Consider the following 18,095-nt stretch of genomic DNA (forward strand, 5'->3'; position numbering starts at 1 on the left):
CATCAATTGCATTCTCCCAATAGCAACAAATCACAACAAAATAAATTCAAGACTTGTAAATGTACTGGTTATTTCAATTTCTAGCTAAAAGGTTGCAGCAGTATTTTCTCTACAGAAGACTATACAGATTTACAGTAGTTTCCTGTAATAGGAAAGAGATGGACACAGCCATATGGAGTATGAAGGATAGCAGATTAGCATCAACACAGGCAAGAGTTCCACAAATAGCTATTCTGAATCACTATGAGATATAGAGAGCATACACTCACTAATCAGGCAGGAGGGGCAATCTATCAACAACGAAGGTCGAGCCATTTGTTTCGGCACTGGGCCTGAATAAGTCATCAAACGCCCTACAGGCATCAACTCTATCACTGTCACGGCTGTCTTCATCCTCCATAGTCTGCAATGGAAGGATACGGAGCCGTATGTCTGGCTCTGTACCAACTCTCACCGATTTTAAGTTGTACTTACGGGCGAGGTCCTTCTGAAGCAACAGGATGTTGGATGGCCTAGGGAGTAACTCCACGGGTTCCCCCTTTGGAATTACTACTTTCTCAATGGCTACCCTGGCCTCCTGTTAGACAAGTAAAAAAATAATATGCATAAGCATACACATATGGGTGTGTGTGTGTGTGTGCTGAAGTTCTAAGCTACAACATCATCTAAGCAAGGTTTTAATCTGAAAGCAGGAGGCATTGTATCATTCAGTTATAGACATTTCTTTTGGAGGATCATCACACTGTCAAAATAATCAACAAATGATTCCTTGTCCAATACCTTGTAATAGCCAAAGAAATCTACTCTTACCATATTAATGGAACTCGTCATATTATTAGTTACAGAATATGTCTATATATATATATAAATATTAGTTCGTGATATTATAGCAAGTTAAAGAGGTATTTTCTTTTCTTGTTCTTTCTTTCTTTCTGTCTTTTTAACATTTTGGCACATATAGCACCTTCAATTTGCCAACACTTGCAGCCTGCCAGGAATAATGTTGCAAGAAAAGGAAAATAGAGAGAAATTTCGTTTTCACCTCCAAGGCATCAATCTTCTCAGAGACGTTTATTTTATCTTCTGACTCATAATCCTTGAAACCATCTGCCCTGTCGGCAATTAATGCCCGCATGGCTTTTGTTAACTGTGTTAATGAACTTGTCTGCAGAAAATATATAATTAGTTATAATGATTTAATTGAAGTGAGTGGAACAGGAGATTTTTAAACATGAATGCATTAACAATAGAAGTGATTCATAGGGATAATATGACCTTTGTGACATAAATTGGTATGCCATGAGATCTAGCTGCAGCTTGAATTCGAGAATTCTTCTTGAGCTTGGATTGCAAGGCAAGTAGTGCATCTGCTTCACTGATGTTATCGGTAATTTTGATCTCATCATCCATCTTTAGTTGTTTAATCCCTTGCATCACACTTGTTTCCAGGATCTACAGTACCTGCTCACTTCATAAGTTCCAAGGCAATAATTTCTTTCTATAATGCACTAGCTACTGCGAGTTCTGGCAAATAGAATTAGCCATCTTGATAAGTGAAGAAGTCAGATCAACACAGATCATTGTTTGATTTTTCCCATAAGAAACAAAAGGAGGTCAAAAACCTAAACCAGAAATATTCGTTAATATCAAGGGTCAAGGCTTGGTGGGCCTAGCAGCATACTTACTAGGTAAGCTGATGAATGATGTATAATAAAAACCAAGGTGACAGGTCACCTTTATGGTTAAGTTTGCTAAAAATTAGCCACTCAAATGAACAAACGACAACCTAATAAGCTATACCCTAGAACACAGTCCAAAGGACAACTGTGCAAGCAATTGTCAAGAAAGCTCCTCCATTCATATACACTGAGAGACAATTGTCACCCCCAAGGTGTTCATCTTTTCATGCCTTCTTATTCATCCATGAAAACAAACACTCAACAAGGACGGAGACCACTATAGCGGCGGAAGGAGAAACAACTTGCCATTTTTTCGCTAGGCAAGAAACTAACAGTTATTAAGAAGTTTGACTACAATTAAGAGCAATAGCTTTCTTTCTTCCTCATTTACTCAGTAGAATCCACTTAATAAAGCTGGATGACAGGTTAAAGAAAAATGTATAAAAAGAAAATGATGATTGCACTTTAATAGCAAAAAGAAAAAAAGAAAAGAAAAAAAAAGAGCAATGTGTTGCCAATGAACTTTCTGCCCTTCTTTTCTATATTTTTCCATGCCAAATGAAACATGATCAATTCCTCTAGGAAATTCGAGAATAGAAGAAATACTACATTTAAATGGTTGAAGTGTTTGACAATGATGTCTTACCCCATAAATAAACAAGCGAAGAGGGGCGCCATCTTCATACAAATCTTCTTGCATGATTTGAGGTATTTCAGAAGTGAATTCATTATGACTAGGACCCTCATCATTCATTTGTTGAATATCTTCAATCGCACTTTTATTTTCCTGATTCAGAGAATCATCAACGGGAGGTTTGTTTTCAACAGTTCCATCTTCTGATCCCTGGTTTATCTTGCGTACTTCAAAGAACGGAGAGCGGCCTTCCTCAACATAAAAGTAGCAGCATGTCAAAAACTGAGTCAACAAGGCATGGCAATTCATTAAAACGTATAGAAAAGAAAATTAAACATAAAGGAAAAGGTACCAGAAAGAATAGCATCCACCGTTGCTTCTAAGTAACGATGGACTCGCAGCTCATTCTTTGAAACTATCTCCACACCACAACTAAAAGTTGATGGTCCCTTCCTCTCCAGCACAGTTTTCTGAACTCTCCTCCGACTTGCCTCTTCATCCCCTAGTGTCACACTCTGAGAGGTGAAACATTAATATGACAAATCAGAATTAGATAAGCCATCTTACCCTAGGACAACTTGTGCAACAGACAATTAAATAACACAGTATAAAGATCTAGAGAGCCATATAATGAATTTAACAAAAACTACATTTCCATATTATGTGAATAGAATAAAGACAGCATAAGCCACTTCAATAATTCATGATCATGCTAACAATTGTAACATGCTTGGGAGCTTGCCTCTTCATGTCCTTGTATCACACTCCAAGAATATGGATGCATTGATATGATTAATGAGTATAAAGGTAAGCTGCACAATTTGCATAAATGACGTAAAAGCCATAAAAAAACCCAAAAAGGAAGGATAGGACCATAATCTCTCTATGAGAATAATAGCACAGCATCATAGGATATGAATGAAAATAAAAGATAGAGAACTGGAAACTCATATCAAATAAAAATTCAACAAACACCAAAGATCTGAAGCAATCTTAAATAAATTTAAAATTTTCACTTTCATCATTCTGCATATGGCACTTGTTAGACATAAAGAGGCATATACTCCCTAACCTGTATCCCTCCAACGAGCATCTCCAGTGAAGGATTCATTATTAAATTCTCTATTGTTACTCCATGAGCAGAGGCAACTAGCTGAATTCCACGTTGTGCAATTGTACTTGCAGTCATCGCTTCAAGTTTTGTGCTTATTTCATCAATTACAATCACTTGTGGCATATGGTTTTCAACTGCTTCAATCAACACCTATATTGACATCAAAACACAAACAGGGGAACCCCAGTTGAAAAGCTTTATCAGTGGACGATAATATCAATATGATGCACTTCAAAGTCAATACTGAAATGATCAAAGAGCATAAATGATGTCATCTACAAATTTGAAAGGTCCAGTTCAGAATTGCAATAATTAAAGAGCATATGGTATCATCTAAAAATTGATTCTATGCCATGTACAACTAACATATGAATCTTCATCTTTGCCAAGATCAACAATCATATACTGTGGAAAGAGTGCTACCTGGCAAGGAACAGTACCCTTTTCCCTGCCCAGTTAAGTAGGACAGTTTTAAATAAAAATTCAGCAAATACCTCATGTTGCATATCAGCGTGAGGGACTTGCATCCGGCGAGCATTACCAATTCCAGCATGAGGTATGTCACCATCACCTCCTATTTCATTTGAAGTGTCAACAATCATCACACGTCTCTTATAATCATTTGCAAGCATCCGAGCAATGTCCCTGCAAAATTTAGAAAGTCCAGCACCTTTGGATGGTTATAGAAGTGCATCATATTGCAGTTCCCTAAAAATAACAGATGTGACATTTGGTTATGCAACAGAAATTGCCGAACTATTTCTTATGCTTTAACTAGATGTTATGTTATTCAAATGGAAAGTATACTACGGCAATATCTGCTACAAAATACAGTCAGTAGATAACATCATATGACACAATAGATCTATATGAGCAAACCACTTCCTTGATAAAATTCATAATTTAGCAGAAGATATTTAATTTTGTAAGTCCTTATTAAATGCTAAATAATAAGAATAAAATTTATTCAGAAGAAAAGAATAATATTCAGAGATGTTTTGGTTTCAAATTCAGTGCTCCCATCATAAGTTTTGTGCCCCCTTCCTATGAACCAAGCTGAGGCTGGAAGGGTTAAGTGATGTACCAATTTATTTCTCTCTTGTGCTGGCAAGTTGCAGCTTAGAAACACTGAGCATTTTCTATTATGTCTTTGGTGCACCCATTTCATTCATCCTGTGATGCATATAAAGAGGATGGGACAGTGCTCCAGGTCCTTTCTCTGGAAAGGTATTCACGTGAAGGCTTATGGACATAAAGTAGCTTGGATAGAGGTCACCAGACCGAAAGAAGAATGAGGTATAGGGTTGAGAAGTTTGGAGCCTGGAATAAGGCTGTGTCATCCAAGTGAATTAGAATGACTTATCAACCTAAATTTGATACTGTGAGGGTTAAGCAGGCTGTAGCAAATCTACTTGACCAGAAGCAGTTCTAGCTGGCTGGTTTCTTTGGACAATTGTTGTGAGTTAGAGGAAAATTCTGAAATTGAATAGATCTAGTTAAACCCTTCATCAGATACTCCTATGGTAATGGATCTTCCATTTCTTTGTCGTTTGTCCCTTGTCTGCCAAATGGATCCATTGCTCTCAGCTAGATGATATAATCATCCATATCTCAAGTTGCGTAAAGAGGCAACCACCAGAGTATTATTTGAGACAATCATTTGAGCCAGTCTGACCCAACTGACCAGACAGATGCCTTCTCTCCACCACTAAAGCATATTAGAAAGGATGTTTTAGTCTGGACTCCTTATTAGTCAGGGGATTCCTCAGTTGTTTCGGCACTGTCTCAGAGATTATCATGATGGGGTGGACAGGCAGCATTTGTCTATATGAGGATTGCAGCTTTAATTTGTAGCTTGATATGTTTCCTTTTGCTGCTCTATCACAGCTCATACCTGGTTAGGCTTGATCCAATGTTTTGTTTTATTAACTTTTTTAGTTGGTTGGGAACTTGGGATAAATATCTTTATACTACAAATACTCTCCATCATGTATACACCTGGACTATGATGATCCTTGTAGTTTGTATTTATTATGTTTCTTCTGTCTACAGGCTCTTGCCCAAAAAAGAAGGTTCAACTAAGAATTTCATCTACAAATAATCTCCATCCTTTGTGCGCCTGGGCTATGATCTTTGAAGATTCTATCGATTACTTTTCTTCTATGTAAAGACTCTTGCCCTAAAAAGAAGGTACAATTAACATTTTTTTTTTGGGTTAGGTAAAGGAGCTATAATTAACAATTTTAGAACATGTTTTCAAATTTACTAAGTCATCAAACTATGTTATTTGTTTCAATTGTAAGACACCATCAATCTTCCTCATCCACATCAACCATTAGCAGATGATGTAACCCACACCATCTGCACTGTTATCCAGATTATGTGCTATTCATTTGCCAAGTCATCCAAATTGATTAACTGCAAAACATTAAAATCTAAAAAAAAAAAAAATCTTTCAGCACATATTTTATCTAAGTTATTTGGTTTATAAAAAAGTACTTTGTATCAAAAAAATATTAAGTTTCTCTTTTGTATTTATATAAAAGATTTCATACAAATAAAATTTTGATAAAACAAATTTTATATGGAAAAAAATTATACAAACAAATTTAACTATAGCTTTGTATAAACATATTTTTGTAAAATTTTTTTGAACGAAACAAATTTTATACAACCAAAGTTTTCACAAAATTTTTGTTCTATAAAATAAAATTCTTAAATTTTTATATAATTTTTTGTATACAAAACAATAGTTAAAAAACATGTTTGTACAAAAATTTTCTTGTATAAAAAATTTATTTCTATAAATTTTTGCTTGTATAAAATATTTTAAATAAAGTCTGTTAGAACCGAATACTGTTATGGCCCAATAATCACTCAAATACTCTAACCGAAACCGATCACACACATTCACAATAACAAAAAGTAATTAATAGACAGAATTAAAAAGAGAAACAAAAAAGCAAACCACAATACAGCACACCCGATTTACCCTGATTCATGCCATAGAAATGGCACATCCAGCACTCCAAGAAGAGAATAATCCACTAAGAACTTCGGAAATTAGTACAAGAATCCCTCACTCGCCTTCTCTTATCTCTCGAATATAATCCTCACATGAAAAGACTCCAAGAACTATACTTAATCACGGCTCTCTCTCTTTCCTCACTGCACTCAATATAAGAGAATGGAATGACAAAATGATTGATCAATAATTGCAGGTCCCTATGCCCTTCTATTTATAAACTAAAGGGCAGGCCTTCCTAGGGGAAATAAAATAACTAACTATTACAAAGTCTAAAACCCCCCTACTAATTACAGTTAATTACAACCGAGTCCTGCAATTTAACTGCCATCCGATCATCCACAATATCTTCCGATTTCCTCTAGACTTCCAGCATATTAACTCGGGCAAAACATCAACAAAGTCTTTTATACAAAGTCATGGTAAAAATTTTGGTTGTATCATTTATTTGTATAAGAATTTCTATACAAGGCTGTCATTAAATAAAATTTGTTTTTGTTTTTGACAAAGTTTATTTGTATAAAATCTTTTGTTAAAAAATTAAAGAATATTTTTTAGATTTTTTTTATAAAATATGTTTTTTAAACTAAATGTTTTAGATAAAAATATGTGACAAAGTTAAAAAGTTTTTTTTTAGGTTTTAATATTTGCCAAGTCATCAATTTGGATAAGGTGGAAATGAATAACACATAATTTGGATGATGTGGTCTGCTAACAGTTGGTTTGGACGGAGATTGATGGTGTTCCAAAATTGAAACAAATAACAAAGTTTGAAGAGGTTATTGAAAAAATTGAAAGCAAGTTCTAATTTAGAAGAAGCAGGAAAAGGTCAGATTTTTTCCATAACTCACCCTTTTATGCTTGATCAGTAACTAATCCATGGAAGAAAATGATTTATTCTATCTGGAAATTTCTCACTATATTCAAACTTACATTAGCCCATTCCCACCACACTCTGTTTAGGGTACGTGTAGTAACCATACAAGGTCCTACGCCTCCAAAATAATCAACATGTCATCTAACATTAGCCTCAACCAAAGATATGAGCTATTAGATATATCTGAGTTGTTAACACGTTATAAAAATGAGCACACATGAGGATCGACTGTTCAGGGCAATAACCCCTTGTTGAACTATACCAGTGTAAACCACGCCCGGGGGGGGGAGGAATAAAAATAAATGGGGAAAAAGGAAAGAAGTGGAAGATGACAATAGCGCCAGAAGAATTTGTTGGCCAAAAAAAATATTATCAGAGAGGTATATTATGCCAATGGGAGGTCAGAAAAGATTAATCTGAATGGAAAACAATTAAAAACAAGATTCCATCCTTTTTGTGCTCTATGATCTCTGGATTCTTTTGGTGGCAAATTGAATGTACTTCAACCATGAAGAAGGAAAAGGAAAAGATAAAGATAAAGCCTTTGTGAGAGAACACTGGAAATCACTAACCTGATGATTGTTGTTTTGCCTACTCCTGGAGGTCCAATAAGCAACAAAGAAGCCCCATCTTTAACCAAATCCCGCAACAAATTGGCACTTCCTGGTACAGCTCGACCAACACGACAAGTTAAACCAATAATTGCACCCTTGCGATTTCTTATAGCACTAATACGGTGTAAGGTTCTGCTAATGCCTGCTCGATTATCAATGGCAAAATCACCAACCTGCAGTATGATATGACGGTAAGAAGAAATTGTAATTCTCTCTTCTACCACATAACCTCTTAGTTCCACAATATCCTGCTTCTAAAGAAGTACTTAATTTCTCTGTAAGGTCAAAAGTGGAGCAAACAAGCTGATTTATTCAAATGAATAGTAAATGACGCATCATTATTGTAAACAGGCCTTACTCTGAATCTTGAAGTACCTATATAATTAATTTTCAATTTTCTCATAATCAATTTTCAGTTTAATTTCATAATTTAACTTCTTCAATTTCTACTTTCTCTATCACGATAACCTTTTCTTGTAGTTTTATATAGTTTCCTTGAGCAAACGTTTTGTGTCACTATGTTTGTGCTTCATATCTTCATTAGCATGCACAGGTAGATTAATATCAAACCCTGGATATAAGCTCTATAATAAGGATGCATAGATCTGAGTCTTATCAAACCGTACAGCAGTTTGCTGCCCCCTTTTAGATTGACTGCAGATATGGCCTAAACAGGGGGATTTTTTGTGTGTGTGTGTGTGTGGTGGTGGTGGGTGGGGGTGTTGGGGAGGAGGGCAGGGAACATCATGTAAAATGAGCAAGACTGTTCCCAAACTACTGGTAGTAATTCAGATATATAAGCAACAATCTAACTGAATCAGATCTTCTATACCTATCCTTGTTCCCAATTAACAATCAACTTGGGTTTTATCTGAGAGACTCAATCTCAATCAGAAATAAATATACATGTTTCGTAAATCTCATGTTCAAACAGGACGGCAATTTCTCGAGCACATGGTGGGCAAGAGGCAAGCTTACCATTGAAGTAGCACGTCCAAGGTCGTCCACTGTGATAGGATGATCCGACAAAACGAAGTCTCCCGACGGAAACCGAGCCAAAGGCTCGCGACCCAGATCCATAACCACTTCAATCAACTGGTGGAGCTCTGAATGCTCGCTGATTCTCCGGCACATCTCCGACGGCAACAGCGCCAACAACCTTCCCAATTCAACGTCGATGTCATCTTCGGGAGAGAACGGGACCGGTGAATTCGAACACGAAGAACCCAGAAACAACCTTGAATCGCAACGTGTTCTCTTGGCATAATGATGAGATTCAAGGGGCGTGGAGTGGAGGAACTTTGATGGGTTTCTGGAGTTGAATGTGGGAAGTGTGAAGTGACGATGGGGTTCAGGGCGCTGTAGAGGAGAGATGTGGAGCACATGATACGTGAGCATTTGGTTTGGCGGCCGCTTTAGCGTTTGACAATTGCCACCCAGAGAAAGATACTGTTTTTGATTTGTAAACTCAGAATCAGACTAAATTTTAGATTTTTAAGATACCTCTTAGATTTGATTCACCTATAAAGGCTAAAGGGTAACAAAGAGCCGACAGATACACACATAAAAATATAGAGTAATCCTAGCACTCATGACTTGATAATATCTCGGATCTTCGTTAAAAAAAAAAAATTAAATAAATAAGATAATAACACATGATTTTATTAAACTATATCAATGAAGAGATACTATATGGTTAATGACACCTAACATTATTCAAACGTATATTATATATTTATGATAATGTTATTTAGATATGTTACGCTAAAAGATAGACTCAATTATAAAAAAAGATGTTTAAAGGGTTATCGAAAAATTGATACTAAAAGAAGACTTGAGCGTCCTTAGATTGGGAGACCCGAATGACCTCTCTTGAAAGTCTCTCTTGATGTTTTCAATAGGTCACTTGGCAATAAGAATATCTTTGTGCGAGAGACTCTGTGGATCACCTAGACCTTTTGGAAGACTACAGACCCTAAAAGACCTGATTCTCAGATATTATTCACACGAAAATTGTGAGGTAGTTCACAATTTCTAAATCAAATATATTTTTGATTTTATTTAAAAATAGAAAAAGAATATATATATATATATATAAAAGAAAAAGAGGGAAGTGATAAAAAAAATAACTTTTTTTGTAACGACCCGTTAGTAGGTCTAGAGTTTTATTAGAATTATGATTCACTATGTGTGATAAATTAGTCTCAAGAATTAGATGTTATAAATATTGTGAGTTGTCTAATTTAAGGGATTAGGCTTTTAAAGAAAATTTGGGTTGAAACCATTTGTTTTTTGTTGTGTTTTATTTAAGAATGGGGTTGTGAAGCCCTTGAGCCTAAGAATATATATATTGAGACCATTGTGTTGGGCTAATGAAATGGGCATTGGATCCATGAGCATAAAGTTTTGTGTATTTTAATTAATCAAAATAAATGAATTATGAAAAGTCTAATGAGGGCTTGATGTTGTTCATTGTGTGTGTGAAAAGTAAAGGTGAAATGGGAATATCATAAATGAGTTTTTATATAAATAACTTGTGTGTATTATGGAGTAAAAAGGAAAAATGAAAAAGAAAAGAAAAATAGGCAAAAAGACCAAAATGGGTCTAATAAGTTGTGGTGTGGGTGTAAAAGAGATGGGCAAAGTTGTAATTTGGCCAGGGGATGGTTGGAAAGCTGATTGGCGCACATTCCTCCCCCATGCTTATTTCTTTTCCTTGTCTTTTTCTTTTTTCTTCCCTCTTCTCCCGATCGGCCATCTTCTTCTTTTTCTTTTTCTTTTTCTTCTTCTTCTTCCATTGTCAATATTTATTAAAGTTTCAAAGGTGGAAGTTACAGCTGGTTGTTCTTCCTTTTGGATCGAGCAACATTAAGGCAAATTCTTCTTGCATTTCTTTTTGGTTATGCAAGTTCTACTCCATTTCTTTAACATGGCAAGTTCTTTTTCCTCCTTATTTCGTTTTGGAGGCAAGTTCTCGTTCTAAATGCAATTTCTTGTTCATCTTATGTTGTTTTCTTGTTAATGCAAGCTTGGGTTCTTTTCCTCTTGGGTCAAGTTGATTTCTTTCTTGGTTCCCTTGTCTTCGAATTTTCTATTTTATTAGAAGATCTAATCATGAGTTTATATTGATCGGTGGATTATTTTCTCATTTCCTTAACTTGATGTTTTATCATTGGTGGGTCTTTTTGAAAGTTTTCGTTAGGGTTTAGTTCACCCTAAATTCTCAAAGGAATGACACTTGATTGATTAGGAATGTTAGAGAAGCAAGGTTTGATGTATCTTGCTTGGGATGTTGAGTTTTGTGGGTTATCGTTGTTATTTTTAAGTTTCAGGCCTCTGTTGGTCGACCAAGTATTTCTATCGGTCGACCAAGTATGTGTTTTGTTCTCTGTTAGTCGACTAAGTATTTCTATCGATTGACCAAGTATGTGTTTTGTTCTCTGTTAGTCAACCAAGTATTTCTGTCGGTTAACCAAGTATCTATTTTATTTTCTGTTAGTCGACTAAATATTTCAATCAGTCAACCAAGTGGGTAATTTAGCTTCTGTTAGTTGACCAAGTGTTTTTATCGGTCAACCAAGTGTTTTAATCGGTTGACCAAGTGGGCTGTTAGTCGACCAAGTGTTTCAGTCGGTCGACCAAGTCCCTATTTAGTCGACTAAGTCTTCTTCATCGGTTCACTAAGTCCTCAATCGGTTGACTAACTCTTTCATTCGGTCAACCAACAAAATGCATTAATTCTTTCTTTTTGGTCCGATTCTTTTTTAATGTTTGTAATTCTTCCCCAAAGCTCTTGTGATGTTTTAGTTGGCTTCAAAAATCATCTCATGGATATATAAGTGTTCCAAAAATGGGGAAGTTAATTAATTGTGGGAATTAAAAATGAAAATCATGAGTTTTAATGGTGAATTCATGTAATCAACTTGTTTAACCTTGAGAAATAGTATGAAAATGAATCCCAATGAATAATGTTAAATCACGTGGTGAAAATATCATTAGCTCATGTGAGAATATAATCTTGAAATGTCTAAGTGTGCATGATGATCATGATGAGAACATTTCTAATAATGAAGCATGTCGATATGTTTACTTGAAAACCTTTATGAGCATTGCATGGTATTATTATTTATGGTATGAAAATGAATCTTAATGAATGATGCTAAATCATGTGATGAAAATATCATTGGCTCATGTGAGGATATAATCTTGAAATGGCTAAGTGCGCATGATGATTATGAGGAGAACATTGCTAATAATGAAGCATGTTTGATATGTTTACTTGAAACCTACATGAGCATTGCATGGTATTATTATTTGCGCACTTATTATTTTGCGCGGCGACTATGTGCCGCGGGGTGAGAAAATAATATCCTAAAGAGCGTCTGACACGGGTAAGGTGGCCATAAACCCGGTCTGCGATGCTCAAGCCAAGTGAATGGCTAAATGATTTTTCTATGTATATGTATGCATGCATGCATGTGAATGAGAGGCCTTGAGGGCCGATATGCTGCATGAAAAATTATATATTCATGAGAAATGAAATGATGAATAAAATGCATAATGACAATGGCATGGAAATGATCTTAATGATTGAGAAATGAAATGATGCATGAAATACATAATGATAATGGCATGGAAATGATCATAATGATTGAGAAATGAAATGATGCAATGATGCATGAAATGCATAATGACAATGGCATGGAAATGATTATAATGATTGAGAAATGAAATGATGCATGAAATGCATAATGACAATGGCATGGGAATGATAATAATGATGGGATCTAATGGGAAATGCTACTCGTACTTGGGAAGTCGGGTCTATTCCATTTTGATTTATCTATGCCTTGACTCTATTATCTTTATTTGTTGTAATATATATACTTGCTGAACCTTGTGGCTCACTTTGTTTATTCCTGTCATTCCAAGTATGGGATAAGTTATTGCTGAGGGCAAGTCTAATAAGGGTAGAGCTCGAGTTTAGTTGTGTACAGAGATGTTCCAGCCTCAAGATCTATGGGTGTAATATCGAGGGTAGGAAATAGAGGGTTCAAATTGTTGTTAGAACCTTGGTGCCCTTTTATTTGAAAAATGTATGGGCGGTAAGCCCAATATGATAATGTAAAGGGTGTGTAGTATTTATTTTAAGCTCTTATTGATAGTGAGCAAATGTGAAGATGTTTTATCTTGGCTCTTGATGATCAGTGAGCAAGTAAAAAAAAAAAAAATTGGTGATAAATCTGAGTTATTATTTCTGTACCCATTTTGTGACGACCTCCTTTCGGATTTTCTATGCTAGCAGGATTATCTGGGAGAGGGCCGCTACATTTTTAGTCTATTTATAAGAGAAGATCATATGAAAAATGTAATCGATTCTTTCGATTCTTTGGGTTATTGGCCATTCGTTGAGAGTTTCGGGTTTAATACTGATATTTGAAGAATGAGTCAAACCTATCTTTGATGTGTTTGCCTACAAATTTGAAGGAACATCTTATATATTTGTTAAAAAATATTATTTTTCCAGTATCATCCTCTATATAAATAGGAAACCCTTCATCCAGTTGAGTCATGCTCAAAATTCTATATTGATTATAATTCTACTTACTCTACATTTAACACTTAAATTAGTAGACCGACTTAAGTATCAGAGGACTTACACGGGAAGCTCACCCACACATTTAATTGATTTTCTTTTTTGTAGGTCTCCTAAAGATTTCGATTGATATACTTTCCTGCTGCAAACAAATTTATTATTAAATTTCGGTAAGAAAAAGATATTTAAGAGCTATACTTGATGTAATATTTTTATATTGATGTATTATATTATATATTTAATTAATATAAATGTACAGTATAAACACAGGCCAAGTGCCACTTCGGAGTGTCTAAGTAGCACTTTCGATATATTTATAACTATAAAATTATACAAAAAAATATTGGAGAATATAAGAATATACGGTAGACTTATAGTTATAAATTTATTACTCTACTGATTGAGATATATTCAAAATTTTATATTGACTATAATTTTATTTTACATTTAACACTTAAACCAGTAGACTAAGTTAAGTATCAGAAGGTCCATGCGAGAGGCTCACCTGCACCATTAATCGATTTTCTCTTTGCAAGTCTTCCAAAAACTTCAATCAAGACATTCTTTCATTACAAATAAATTTATTATAATATTTAGGCAATAATAAGATATTTAGGAACGACACTTGATGTGATACTTTTATATTGATATGTTATATTATGTATCTAATCAATATAAATGTACAATATAAATATATATCAAACGCCATTTTAGAGTGTCTAAGTAGCACTTTCAATATATTTATAACTGAAAAATTATACAAAAAAATTATTGGAGAATCCAGAGATGCCTGATAGACTTGTAGTTATGGATCTAATATTCTACTGATTGATTAATTTTTTATATTCACAATAAATTTGACAAATAATTTTCATAAACTCACCTAACACATACAAATTCATAATGTTTCTAAATAAAATTAATAATAAATCTACTCAATGATATTAGATATTTTTTTTTCATTTGTTTAATTTTGCTATTTTTTACTTTCATTTTTTCATAAAATAATACTTTGTATTTTGTTTTTTGATTTTACAAAAGATAATATTATCAGTTATAAATAATGGGTTATGATCATTTTGATTCCTCATTATACCATTAATATTAAATTGAATCCTATAAATAAAATAATTCTTGTGAATTTTTAAATATTATGAAAATTCTTTGGAAAAGGAGATTCAAATTATTTTCTGTAGTAAAATAAAATATATCTAAATAAATAACACAATCAAAATAATATATATTATATTATTATTATTATTGATACAAATTATTAGAATTTGCGTTCATTAATTTTTATATATTTATAATTTATATATATATAACATAATAATATAATTAAATTGTAATGCTTCCAGGACTTTTGGGCCATTTGTAAAGCCCACTGAGAGGTCACGTATTATTTACTTGGGCTTTATTGTCTATGCTCCCCTATGGGCCACTCCGATTAGTTAATGGCCATGCTACATGGTCACAAGGTCAAAAACAAGGAATTGGAATGTCCTAACCTATATTTTTGCTCTTGTATTTTTATTTTTTTTATGTTATCATTCAATTTTTTTATTATTTTAATAAAATCTCTATATTTGTATTTTCAACTCAATTTAATTTATATCATTTGACCTTTTTTTCGAGTGATCACTTGGACGTTTCCTGTTTTAATTATACTCCTAAACTTATATTTTTAATTTAATTTAATTTTTGTCATTTGACATTTTTTCGTGTGATAATTAGAACTTTTTATTGTTTCAGTTACACACCTAAATCTATATCTTTAAGTCAATTTAATTTATATAATTTTACATGAACAGAGTGTGACATATATTTTTTTATCTTATTTTATTTTTTTTACACATGAAAGTATATGAATTAAATTAATTAAAAAATATAGGTTTATGGGTATAATCGAAACAACAAAAAAATTGAGTTATTATATGAAAAAAATGTGGTTAAGGTGGTGTTCTCTTTTATGTTTTAGTTTTCAATTTTGATTTTATTTTAAGTTTTATATTTTGAGTGTCTATTTTGAAATCATTAAAAATGCTTTATTTTTGTCATTCTGAAAAATTATTTTTCAAACTGTCACTTTAGAATTTTGAATTTTATTATTTTATGATATTTTATTTAATAAATTTGATTACTCATTAAATTGAAACAATTTAATACTAGTATATTATTAATAATATACATTTTAAAGTTGGTAAATTTGCAATATTTTTTTTCCGATAGAACCTTTATAATGAAGTCTTGCACAGACATTGGGTCATTGTTTATGCTTACATACCGTTAGAGGGATTTCTAACCATGAAAAACTCAAAAGGGACTAAAAGACAATACCATTAAGTTTAAGAAATTTTCTCCTTAATGAGAACCCTCCAAAATAAAAAAAGGACAAAGATGCAATCATGTAAGAGGTGCTCTAATTCCAATTGACAAAACATCTTACTTTTTTGTTCGTTGAAATAAATATAAGAGAACACCAATTGTCTTCTACAGAGATAATTTTAATCTCATTTAATTCAGGTTAGTTGTCTTGAAAAGTTGGGGTTTAAAAGTAAAAGTACATGTGACTCATATAATTGCACTTCTCATATAAAAAATTGAGACATAATTTAGATATAAGTGAGAGAGAAAGAGGGAAGAGATAAAAAGAGATAAATTGTGTTAATATAGAAAATGAGAAGACTAATGCTCCTGGGGGGATGAGGTACTTCTTCGGCCTTTTCTTCTTCTTCCAAGTGGAAGTCGGCGATCTCGGGCGAGCTGACAGGTAACAAGCCGAAATTGCATGGCGAAAATGGTGGCACGGCGGAAGAATAGGCAGCAGTGTTTTCCATGACGGAGAGGAAAGGAGAGAGCGAAGCGAGGAAAGGAGAGAGCGAAGCGAGGAAAGTGAGACGAAAATGTCCAATAATCCGTCTGCTCTTCTTTCTTCACCCTATCTTTCATGGCCCAATCTGGCGATTGATGATGGCTCGCGATGATGATAATCGTGGCAGGCACGATTGATAAGGAAGAGATAATGGAGTTTGGAAAAGAGAAAGAAAATGGAGTGGAGTCGGATTTGAGAGGGAGTCCGATCTGAAAAAGATAATGAAATAAGATGGAGTCTAGAAAAGAGAAGAGGCATAGCGTTTTCTGTGTTTTTATTTTTTTAGCGTGTTTTGGCTGAAAACAACCAAAACGATCTTTTGTTGTTTTGGATTTTCTTTACAATTTTTTTTTTATTTTTAAAAATGTGTTTTTGAAAATAGTAAAGAAAATATGTTTTCATTATTTTAAAAAATTGAAAATAAAAAACGAGTTGAAAATGGTAAAGAGAACAAGTCCTAAAATACTGGGGTTAAATTGACTCGAAAATCAAGTTTAGAATGTAATTAATATAAAAAAAATTAAATAATTATAAAAAAATTAAAAATATATAGACAAAAATATGAATTTGAGCAATGAAAATAGTTGCCCGTAACCGCCATTAGATCTTTGCATCAGGCTATAATCACTTGGCGCGCCTACCCCGTGTCTTGGCCTTTTTGCCTACGGCCTTCCTGTACCCGACCTACCCTCGACTTGTTTGGTACATGGCATGTTTGCCACCGCCTTCCATGCCTTCGTGCTACCCATTTGCACACGGCCTGTGACCTCAACACCCTGTATAGTCTTGTGTTATCTAACGTCCGCATTACATGTTGTCCTTAGTTGTGCCTTCCTCATGCCAAGTGTTATGACACGTCGCTCCTATGACACATGTTAAGTGGTTGGACTACGATAAATTGGAATTCGCACTAGTAGGTTGTGGGTTCTATTTTTTATTCTGCGTAATGAGACAAAGTCTCTACTTATTGCGATGTACCTCCTCTGTCGAAATTAAGGGCACAAGCAATGGAGAACCGTGCAAGGACAGTAATCCCAAGTGTCATGACATGCCCCTCTCATATCACAAACACCCATGAGCCTAATAGCGTCTTATGATGATTAAAAATTAAAGTTTGATATTGAATATCCTTGATTTGAATATATTATATTATATTATATTATCAAATTGATGAAATGAAATTGCATCTCTTGATATATGTGGTTTTCAGTGGATAGTATCGCTCAAACTAGGTCTGACCCAATTCAGAAGGCTCAAAGACCGCCCGACTCACGACTCAATCTCGGCCTAGCTTCAGCTTGTGGTAGCCATCATTACCACTGCATGTTGGATACTCTCATGTTCACTCTAGATCTCATCCTCATTAATGGCATATCACATTCGCATTTAATGAAAGTACCGTCGACATCATGCCACCATCAGGAAGCCCCATCGGCGCTTAATATCCAGTCCCATCACTTTATAACGTTCGATGCAAACATGCATGTTGGAGGACCTCTCCTCATTCTATATAAGTTTGCTCTATCAAGAGTAAAGGTATTCTTTTCGAGTCTATTGATACTCTGCCACTTTAATATTTTACTTACTTGGACGTCAGAGTGCTTGCATGTGTCAGCCACCCCATGTCGTGTCGATTGCCGAAGTCCATTCCTTGTCGCTGTAAAGCCATGTCTGACCATCCCTT

At 34.2% G+C, this 18,095-nt stretch overlaps 1 protein-coding gene across 1 annotated transcript; it reads right to left on the minus strand.

Moving 5' to 3' along the window:
* LOC127792589 (protein SEEDLING PLASTID DEVELOPMENT 1) lies at positions 1–9,438 on the minus strand. Its single transcript, XM_052323133.1, has 9 exons — positions 8,922–9,438; positions 7,902–8,116; positions 3,922–4,072; positions 3,386–3,577; positions 2,666–2,828; positions 2,326–2,561; positions 1,276–1,452; positions 1,043–1,165; positions 1–577 (listed from the first exon to the last, which is right to left on the minus strand). The coding sequence occupies exons 1-9, from the start codon at positions 9,339–9,341 to the stop codon at positions 269–271; spliced, it is 1,986 nt and encodes a 661-aa protein (XP_052179093.1). The 5' UTR covers positions 9,342–9,438; the 3' UTR covers positions 1–268.
* Positions 9,439–18,095: the final 8,657 nt, after the last annotated feature.

This window comes from Diospyros lotus, chromosome 15 (genome assembly GCF_014633365.1).
Source record: "Diospyros lotus cultivar Yz01 chromosome 15, ASM1463336v1, whole genome shotgun sequence".
Taxonomy (NCBI): Eukaryota; Viridiplantae; Streptophyta; class Magnoliopsida; order Ericales; family Ebenaceae; genus Diospyros; species Diospyros lotus.

Excerpts from the sequence above, each read along its gene's own strand:
- LOC127792589 (XM_052323133.1), bottom strand. The coding sequence starts at position 9,341 with ATGCTCACGTATCATGTGCTCCACATCTCTCCTCTACAGCGCCCTGAA. Across the intron at positions 8,117-8,921 it reads TTGGACGTGCTACTTCAATG|GTTGGTGATTTTGCCATTGA; the intron begins GTAAGCTTGCCT and ends ATCATACTGCAG. Across the intron at positions 1,166-1,275 it reads TACCAATTTATGTCACAAAG|ACAAGTTCATTAACACAGTT; the intron begins GTCATATTATCC and ends TATTTTCTGCAG.